Raw genomic sequence first — 9,963 nt, forward strand, 5'->3', positions numbered from 1 at the left:
TTTCTGATTTATAACGTGTTTGGTCACCCAGGTTTCAACTATTGTGTTCAATTTCTGTGGATATATATTACTCATTCAGAATGAAAAGATGTGATTGATCAAAGTGTCCATGAATATGGATCCTATAGAAGGAAGGAAGCTACCATGAAGATGGAAGCATGTTAAAGATTTTTCAGCCAACTTGACTTTCCAACAATCCAAACTAACGCGTTGGAAGGAAAAATGATAGGACAGCTGAAAGAATGATTAGTTTTTCTGATTTCAATTCTAGTTTTTTTTTTAAAATATTAATATTGGGATTCAATTAATTTGAAATTTTAATGAATGATGAAAGATTTAATCAATTCTTGTCTTTCCTGGCCTTGTTTGTTCAAATTTTTCTGGGTTTGTATGAACTTAATATTATTAAAAGTTAATAATTGGCTTTTGGTGTAAACTTGTCTTATACACCCTCCGGTCACTAATATAAGCAAAAATTCACTTTTTAGATACATTCAATTAATGATGTATGTGACATATAATAAAGACCACATACATCATTAATTGAATGTATCTAAAAAGTGGATTTTTGCTTATATTAGTGACCGAAGGGTGTACTTTAGAGTTTGGTCAAGTTTATATAGTGAACATTAAATTATAGTATAATTTTTTTTGGTCAAGTAGCTTAGTGGTTAGAATTCACCTTATAAGGTGAATAAATTGGGTGTTCGGGGTTCGAACCCCAGCCCTTGCATATAACAATGCATTGTCCCTGAGATATGCTCACGGGACATAGTATAATTATTTTACCTCGCCGTTATATAATTTTTTTTAACGAAGTATATACATTTTTTCCAAAATTTAATGATGTTTGGTAACAAGAGTCTTGAACTTTTTATGCATTGATAACATCCGGTCTATCGCAATATTAAAAAAAAAATTCATTATAGTTCATCTGTCGAATACGGTTCAACTTTCTCAATCTTAAACACTGAGAAAGCAACAAGGCTTCTTTAAATACTATCACGTGTACTAGCGCCTTTGCACTCTGACCTTTTCGCTATTAGACTCCGTTTGGATTGGCTTATTCCGAGCTTATGTGAGCTTATTTATTAACATAAGTCTTTTTAAAAGTGTTTGAATAAATCAATAAAAATAGCTTACCACAATTTTATAAACTGCTTATGCCAAATTTTAACAAGCTTAAATTTTGAGCTTAACAAATAGCTTATTACCGAGCTTATGCAAATACAAGATACCCTTCGATTCCCGCATTGCACTTTTTCTTTCCATATCCAAAGCCTTGTATTTTATTCATTGTATAATTATCTTTTGCAGCGATTACTTATATACTTATCTTTGTTTTATTTCAAGTAAGTAATAAAAAAAAACACACGTAACTACCAACAAATAGAAAAGAATTTTTCAACAATGGTATAGGACTATCAATTTTTTTTTTAGGGAGTATAGGACTATCAAACTTTTGCCTATATTTGATTATTACTTGAGAATAGTGATGTTTAGACTATTTATTTACATCTCTAATGTTAATTTTGTTATATAAGAATATTAATGATTTTTTTTATAGAAAAGTGACATGTTTTTAGTCGGGTGTGGTTATCATGCATAAGCCAAAACTTATGTACAATGCATAAGTCCAGCCCATTAACACCTAGCCCAACAAAATTGCTTTCTACACCCCAGGAAAAACCAAAATTGCTTTCTACATGGCTAGGCTAAGCTGGAAATAAAGCCCGGCCAGAAAATACTGGATGTTGGTTGTGGTGTTAGCGGAGGTGATTTCTACATGGCTGAAAATTTTGATGTTGAGGTTGTTGGTGTAGATCTATCCATAAATGTGATTTCCCCGTGCTATTGAACGTGCTATCGGTCTGAAATACACTGTTGAATTTGATTGTGCTGATTGCTCCAAAAAAAACATATCCTGAGAAGACCTATGATGTAATCTACACTCGTGATGCCATGCTATACATCAAAGTAAGGAATTATCTTGTTAAGCTTTGAAATATTCAATCAATAGATAGCTTTATCCTCTTAGCCCCAGGTGTATGTAACTGTAAGCATGAATGAAGGACGATTTTATCAAATTAAATTTCCTTCCTCTGTAACAATTTTACTTGGAATAAAAGAATACCTAAACTCTAGGTTCAAAGTGATTCGGCAGTGGCCATCCACCTTATTACTCGTAAATGTTATTCCTTTTCGGTTCTTACACTTGCAAGCAAATTAAACTATTGGTCTCTTTGGCTCTCCATTAAGAAGAATTCTGGATTTTAATTTTGATCAATATCCTGACCTTTGTATTCTGCAATGTACTCTGGATTTGTTGCAGGACAAACCAACATTATTTAGATCATTTTACAAATGGTTGAAACCTGGAGGTCAACTTCTAATTACTGATTACTGCAAAAGTACAGACATAATTGTCTAATGGTTATTACTGAAATTATTACTGAAACCATACGTATGGTTTAATGGTTTTGATAGTTTTCAATGTGAAACCAAAATAATTGTCTAATGGTTTTGTAATAAAAAAATTGTGATAAACATTTAAATCATTATTAAGTAACCACTTAATAGTACACACTTATAACCTAATGTGAATTAATCAATAAGTAACCACTTTTTTTATAAAGCCTCGTCATCTCTCTTTTATTTCTAACGTTGTAAAACGAATTTCTGGCTTTGTCTAAATATAATTGCGCTTTAATGGTTTTAATAGACTTGTATGTGAAAGAAAAATAATTGTCAAATGCTAAATAAAATAAAAGAATAGTGAAAATTATTATTGACAAATGGTTTTAAATAAAAACTATTACTGAAATGGTTTTGCTATGAGTATGGTTTCTGTGAGTTGTACTCCAAAACCATTTTGCTGTGGAAATGGTTTATGTGAGTTGTACTCCAAAACCATTAGATGTACTTAATGGTTTTCTTTGATCCAGCAGGGTGCATATGACAATCAAAAATCAAAAACATATGGAATTTTCTAACCATAACAGAACATTTTCAAAATCATCAGATTCAGGCACCGACTTTGAATTCTTAGCAACAAAATCACAATTCTCAGAAAAATTCCCAATTTGATTTCGACATTTTCTCAAACCAGGTCCATCATCAATTTTCCCAATCAAATTCAAATCAATTCAGGATTATTACTGAACTGAATCATCGATTCACCATTACAAACAAAATTGTTACTGAACATAAAAAGATTATAACACGTAACTGATTCAAAATCAGAAAATCATGGTTCTTATAACAGTAACTTGCAACACAACAAACATAAAATCACTACAAGAAATGTTGCATTTTGCCAGGGGTGGAAGCCCTGGCAAAATGCAGAAAGCCTTGGCAAATGGACGTTTGCCAGGAGTTTTGCCAGGAGCAGAATCACCAGCAAATCTGCTCATCGCAAATGACTTTGCCAGGGCTTTAGCTCCTGGCAAATTTGCAGGCTTTTGCAGACTGTGTCAGCATCACATCAGTCATTTTCAAACCATGCCAGGAACATTGCCAGGGGTTAACCCCTGGCAAAATGCGTACAATTTTTTTTTTTTAAAAAAACGTTTTTAAATTGTTTAAAAAAATCAATATATTAAAATTTAATAATTAAAATAATTTTAAAAAACGTTTTAACAAGAAATAGTTTATACTTATTATGGTATAAAACTGCGGGGGTTTTGTTGCAGAGGTTGAAAACACCGCAAATTGTTATAAAAAAAAAATTAATCACCATATTGAAACATTCATTAAAATATGATCAAAGATGCATAAAAATTAATCACAATATTGAAACATTCATAAAGTATACATAAGTATGCAGAACTGCTCAAGACTATTCCTCTGCAGATATATGTAGCATGAAAGTGCTAAAATACTTTAAAATTTAAACAGGAAAATAATAGTCAGACAATTATAAAGAAAGAACAAGATAAAGTTTAATATCCACATACATGATTCAAATCCATATATATCTTGAACACTAACTGATATTTTTGTACGTCTTTTGCCAACAACAAGTGATTTACTTATTTGTTCAACCAACCAATCAAACAAGGCATGCATATATGGACTTTGCTAAATTAAACAAAATTAAAGGAGAAAAAGGGAATCAAACTTATAGCCCCGCCGCTGCACCATCGCCGTGCACTTGATCTTATGGCAGTGTATACAGGATTGCGCTAGTAAGACCAATGTTGTTTCCATAACTCTTCTCATTACAATAGCTACAGCCCTTGCATCTAGCCCAGAAGTTGGCTCATCCATGAATATTATTGAAGGATTAGCAACCAACTCAACTGCAATAGTCAGCCTTTTGCGCTGCTCTGCTGAGAGACCGCTAACACCAGGTAGTTCTACTAATGCGTTTTGCAGTGGTTTCAGTTCCACAAGTTCCATGACTTCCTCAATGAACATCTACAAGCATAAGTCATTTTCAAACTTAATAATTCCAATGAATGGTAAAATCTCAAGTGATTAAAATACTAACCTTTCTGGTTTCAGCATTGATGTCAAGGGACGATCGGAGCCATGCTGAATAGAGCAAAGATTCATAGACAGTAACATGGGGAGAATGGATATCAGTTTGCTCCCAGTATCTTGAATAGACATAAACATGGAATCACAAGCAACCAGCATATATTCTAAACTAACGGCAAATTTTGCAGCCCTCATTGCACCATTGCAAAACTAAAGCGGGAAAACATGCCAAATTGCCAATAAATAAAATTGTGCATTTAAATATATATGAGCATAACGAAAAATAAAAATAGAGAATAGAATAATGCAATCAGCTGCAACTTAGAAATTTATTCAGTTACATCCTCCATACATAGCAAACTTGTAAGAGATAAAAAAAAGTATTGACACCAAATGCCTCTCGCAAATTACCCACAGCCCATAACCACACAACAAAACATACATTCTACAAAATAAAAAAGTCGACAAAACCTTCACAAATCACAATTAAGGGATCATATTAAACTTTTAGCAAATGTGGTTAAGCTTACATTTTCATTTGCCACTCTCTCCTTCTCTTCAAGTTCCTCCACCTGGTGCATTCTATGGTCGAGTTCTTTGGCCTGGGCTTCAATGTGCTGCTTAAGTAAACTCAACTCTGCCCTTAATGGAGTTAAGCAAATATGCAAAGAAAAAGAATCACGACGTCAGTAGAATGTTCACTAAAGTATAACATTAACATGTCTATAGGGCTCTGACTCATCATACTAGAGTATAACATTAACATGTTCACTAAACCTCCACCATAAATCAAGCAGATGTATGTCAATCAATAATTTAATATATCTTAAAATTCCGAAGAAGCTATTGCATGCTACTAATCTAGCATAACATACAGTATTGTCATTAAAAATTAATCTTTTTTTTTTTTTTATAAATTCACATTAAAAAAAAACCTTTTTTTCTTCCAAATAAATGAAATAAATTAACAAGAAGCATATACCATCGAGCCTATCAACAACCTTGGAAGCTTCATTAGCATATTTGTAACGCACAAAAGCGAAACCTCTCGATTCACCAGTCCTTTCAAAAATACAAGAAAAATTCAACAAATAAATAAATTTGATAAATGAAAAATTGGGGGAAATTAAAAAAAAAACTTTTTTAACACCGTCGATCTTTGGGGATGAAGATGTCAATAACCTTGCCATACTTATCAAACAACGGAAATAGGTCATCGGCGGTGGTACCTAGAGGAAGCAAAATACGGTGTTAGGTTAATTAGGTTAAAGATAAGAAGAAAAAAAATTGAATTGAAAACAGAGAGAAGAGAGAAAAGGGTTTCGTTTACGGAAAGTGATGTTGAGAACGAGGCGAGAGTAGGTATCGGAGATGTCTGGAGGACCCGACCTACCGAAGTGAGACATGGTTGATTTCTCAGAATTGGATTTGATATACAGAGAAAGTGAGAGTGAGTGTGGATAAAAGTAATGAGAAATCGATAGATATATTATCTAGGGATGATGATAAACAAATTTTTTAGGTTGAAGATAAGAGAAAAAAATTGAATTGAAAACAGAGAGAGAAGAGAGAAAAGGTTTTGGCTTAGGAAAGTGGGTGAAGAGGATAAGATTCAGAGATTTTTTTGGTAAAGTGGTAATATTTTGGTTGAATTGAGTAAAATGAGGTAAAAAAATAATAATATAACCCCCTTTTTTATGATAATCGGGTCCCACCTTTTCTAAAGTCATTTGCCAGGGGCATCCCTGGCATTGCTCCTGGTAAATTTGCCAGGAGTTCTTGCTCCTGGCATAGTTCTCTGGCAAAATGCAACATTTCTTGTAGTGAATCATGCATTCTTATATTATCAACTACAAAAGCATAACTTAGAAACCAATTCAAAAACCATAGAATATAGACACACTATGGCAATTTCCCAGATCGAAAAATTGAGAATTTAGAAGCAATTGAGTATGAATAATCAATTTCATTCTCCTTCAAGAACTCCTCCAGAATACGTTTAGCTTCTTCAGGAACATAACTCTCACACTTAATCTCAAACAAAGTCCCAAAATCAAAACCAGTTTCATCAACTTCCAATTTCAAACCTTTCCAATCATAAACATTCCTCACATTCCTAAAATCCCCCAAACCCACAAACCCATTTTTACCCAAACCCAACTTCCCCGGTTCATCAACGCAATCTCGACCAATCTTCGGATCCAAATCTTCCTCGTCTTCCTCTACACGACGCACGCCGTTGACTAGAACCCCTTTTGCTTTAAGCGAAACGACGCACCGTTCGTCGTCGTTGTAGAATCGGAAACGAAGTGTGGCTCGACGAGAAGAGAGTTCTGAGGCGGCGCCGTCGAAGAAGTGGTTGTGTTGGTGATGGGTGACGACGTGGAAGGGAGAGAGGAAAGTGGTGACTTGGCGATGAGCTTCGGCGTTTGCGAGACGTAGCTTTACTTCCACCTCCATTTCGGCGCGATTAAACTGACGGAGAAGAAACAGAATCGTGGTGATGGTGAAGAGAAAGAGAACTGATTGTGATGCAAAACAATGGAAAAGAGCTGAAGCACAAGATTATAACACGTGTCCCTGATCTGACGGTTGTGATTAACTTATGCATGGTGCATAAGTTATGGCTTATGCACCATAACTTTTGCCTTTTTAGTCCTCATAAAAAAGTGACATGTTTTGGTCATTATAAAAAATTTCAGCACATAGTTTTAATTTCGATAAAATTAAAATTTGTGTAGTTATGCTTCAATTTTTTAATTTTTGAAAGTTATTTTTACAAACATGTTAAGAATATTATAAGAAACTCTTTTACCAAAAATTATAACTTTTTAACATCTAATGAATTAAATATAATTTTTTTAAAACGTCCAAATTTCAAGATGAAAGTAGTAAAATTTTAGACTTAAAAATCAAATTTTGAGCTCATTTTTTTATGGAGGAACTTATTATAATGTTCTAAACAAATATGTAAAAAACCATTCAAAAGTTTCAGATTTTAAACATAATTAAACAAATTTTAATTTAACAAAACTATGTTCTAAAAAAAAAAATTAGGGACCGAAACATTTCACTTTTTATTTTTATTTTTATGAGGACTAAAAATGAATTTGACTATATTTTTAAGGACCAATCTCTCTACACTAACCTAGCCGCCTCACTCTCAAAATCCGAACCCCAAAATCACATATTTATGTATACTAGACTGTTGACCCGTGCTATCGCACGGGTCTCTTGAACATGTCATTTCTGATTGCAATCAACTTAGGAATAAAAGAGTAAAACAATATAATCGTACAATTTTCAGGTTAATCTATGAAAGAAATAAACATACAATTTGTAATGAGGAAGTTCAAAAAAAAAAGACTACATTCTAATATTGATCATAGATTTTGGAAAATTTCCTGTAAACGACATTAGATGTTACGCAGTTATCATCCCCTTGTGCAGTATCCTTAACCTCATGGCAGGACTGTCATTTTCATTTATCCTTTCACGGATTGTTCTATAAGTTTCAACATACGGGTTACATGAGTCAAGGACATCCCTTATCTCTCTAACAATTGCAGACTTCATCTCTAAATCTCCTTCCTCCATGCTGGAAAATGAAATTTGCAGTTGCATTAGTTTCTTCTAATCATTATTTGAAGCAATAAGCAAGACATGTGCAAGTGTGAAAACATGCAAAATTGATAAATTTCAGGACCGTCAGTCTGTAAGAGTGTAAAGGGAAAGAGCATTAACTATAAATGACAGGAAAACACAACTTATAATAACTAATAAATATACATTGAAAGTTCAGCAACAATGCAAAACATAATTTTTTGATTCATACCTGCATTAGAAGGTATATCAGAATCTTCCTCATTATTCCTACATTCCATGTCAATAACCTCATTGAAAATGTCCAATCCTATATAAACACAATACACTTAAATAAACAATCAATCTAAACACGCAATACAGAGATTCCTCAAGAAATGAACTATTCTTTTAAAAGTATGAATTTAATTCATGTTATAGCATGGATGAACATACCTTGAAACGAAACAGCATCCAAATCAATAGGAGGGGCATTTTCAACGATGAACCAACTGCTTGTCTGAGTAGAATGGCTCGTTAGCACGCTACGACTTAGTGTATATTTCCCGGGAGTCAATCGTCCTTGAAGAGCAACATTTCTTTTCTTATTGGGACGTGTGTATTGAAAGAAAAAGAACCAACTGGAAAAACATTTAAAAGCAAATCACGTAAACTTAATATTAGCAAAAATCAAACCAAATGTGCAACCTAAAATGCAAGGTAAAAAGAATTTCGTGCTACCATTAGTGATGTCAGATAGAGGAGTCCTTTCGCTAGTTTTATTTGGGAAGAAATTACTGTGAGATGAAGACCTTGATCTCTTGCCATGGTCTGGAGTATTTTATTCATTATCCATGACGCATCTATGAATGAAATTGAAAAACTTATGAGAGTACTTTGTGGAACTTGCAACAAATCATGACTGATTCACAGGAAGTTTAGTTGAACAATTTTGTTGTCATGAGAAATATGAAATATGTATACTGTCAAAAAAGATAGATGAAAATCGAAATGGCAGAAACTTTAATTTGATATTGATTTGATTCACACCATGGTTTGTTCAACATATACCTACACCAAATTTATATAGCACATGTATCAGATGAGGTTATTGAAATTAGCACATGGTTATTGACTTAGTTGCATTGAGCAGCCAAAATTCATAAAAGAAACGGTTGTTAGTTGGCAGATGGCATAAAAGAAAGGGTTGTTAGTTGGCAGATGAAATGGTTAAGGGTTTTTCAAGGCATGGCTAACCTTAACAAAGGATGCTTGTTTATATAGTAACCACTATGCAGACCATAATAGCACAATGGCTCGTTTTTCTTAGAAGGTTTGGAGTGTTTCAAGGCATCTTCACTTAGATGGCATTGAATGATACCTAGGGCATGCAGATAGTTTGCATTGGTTAAACACAAAAAAACGGCTGCATTTGTTCCTAAGCATTACATGGCTGGAAGAATAATTAATGAACCATTTTCTTGCTAATACTTCGTGGGGCCAACAGCAGGTCATTTAATACAGGCAGTTGGGTGATTAGAGCAAAATTGCAAGGCGCCAAAACATGTATTAGGCAAAAGAGATTAAGCATAATGTGGGTCCTTGCTGCAATTAGGGTTAGGGATTAACTCCTATCAGACTACCTTTGATTTTAAGTAAGTAAGATTAAAATTATTACTATATTTTAATATCGTTTTTTTTTTACAACTTTAAAATCGTGGTTTGATTCATTAAAAAAACTGTGGTTTGGTTCTTTGATTTTATATTTTTTTTTTAAATTAAAAATATTTTAACATTTCATAATTGCTTATGTAATGACACATCCAAATACTTCAATTTATGTAAGTACTTTTTAGTGTACATCTCTAAACGTAAATAACTTATTGAGTATAAAAGCTT

The 9,963-nt window shown here is 33.2% G+C and overlaps 1 protein-coding gene, 1 long non-coding RNA gene and 1 pseudogene across 3 annotated transcripts; all 3 read right to left on the reverse strand.

The window, feature by feature from the left end:
- Nucleotides 1–3,888: 3,888 nt before the first annotated feature.
- Nucleotides 3,889–6,001, reverse strand: LOC146911194 (serine/arginine-rich splicing factor SC35-like). Of its 2 annotated transcripts, none has more exons than XM_085722555.1 (6): nucleotides 5,813–6,001; nucleotides 5,633–5,711; nucleotides 5,465–5,544; nucleotides 5,013–5,119; nucleotides 4,493–4,692; nucleotides 3,889–4,419 (listed from the first exon to the last, which is right to left on the reverse strand). In XM_085722555.1, exons 1-6 carry the CDS (start codon nucleotides 5,886–5,888, stop codon nucleotides 4,383–4,385), a joined length of 579 nt encoding a protein of 192 aa, XP_085578681.1. In that variant the 5' UTR covers nucleotides 5,889–6,001; the 3' UTR covers nucleotides 3,889–4,382. The 2 variants fall into 2 exon arrangements, with proteins under 2 accessions (XP_085578681.1, XP_085578682.1); XM_085722556.1 differs by having other exon boundaries at nucleotides 4,493–4,536; nucleotides 5,813–5,971.
- Nucleotides 6,002–6,383: 382 nt separating this feature from the next.
- On the reverse strand, nucleotides 6,384–6,964 carry LOC146911195 (triphosphate tunnel metalloenzyme 3 pseudogene; annotated as a pseudogene).
- A 797-nt stretch (nucleotides 6,965–7,761) lies between these two features.
- On the reverse strand, nucleotides 7,762–9,494 carry LOC146911196 (uncharacterized). Its single transcript, XR_015017501.1, has 4 exons — nucleotides 8,806–9,494; nucleotides 8,521–8,705; nucleotides 8,318–8,395; nucleotides 7,762–8,080 (listed from the first exon to the last, which is right to left on the reverse strand). It is a non-coding gene; the product is annotated as an uncharacterized LOC146911196 (long non-coding RNA).
- Nucleotides 9,495–9,963: the final 469 nt, after the last annotated feature.

This window comes from Medicago sativa, chromosome 7, assembly GCF_051527215.1.
Source record: "Medicago sativa cultivar Bolivia chromosome 7, Bolivia_mono, whole genome shotgun sequence".
NCBI lineage: Eukaryota > Viridiplantae > Streptophyta > Magnoliopsida > Fabales > Fabaceae > Medicago > Medicago sativa.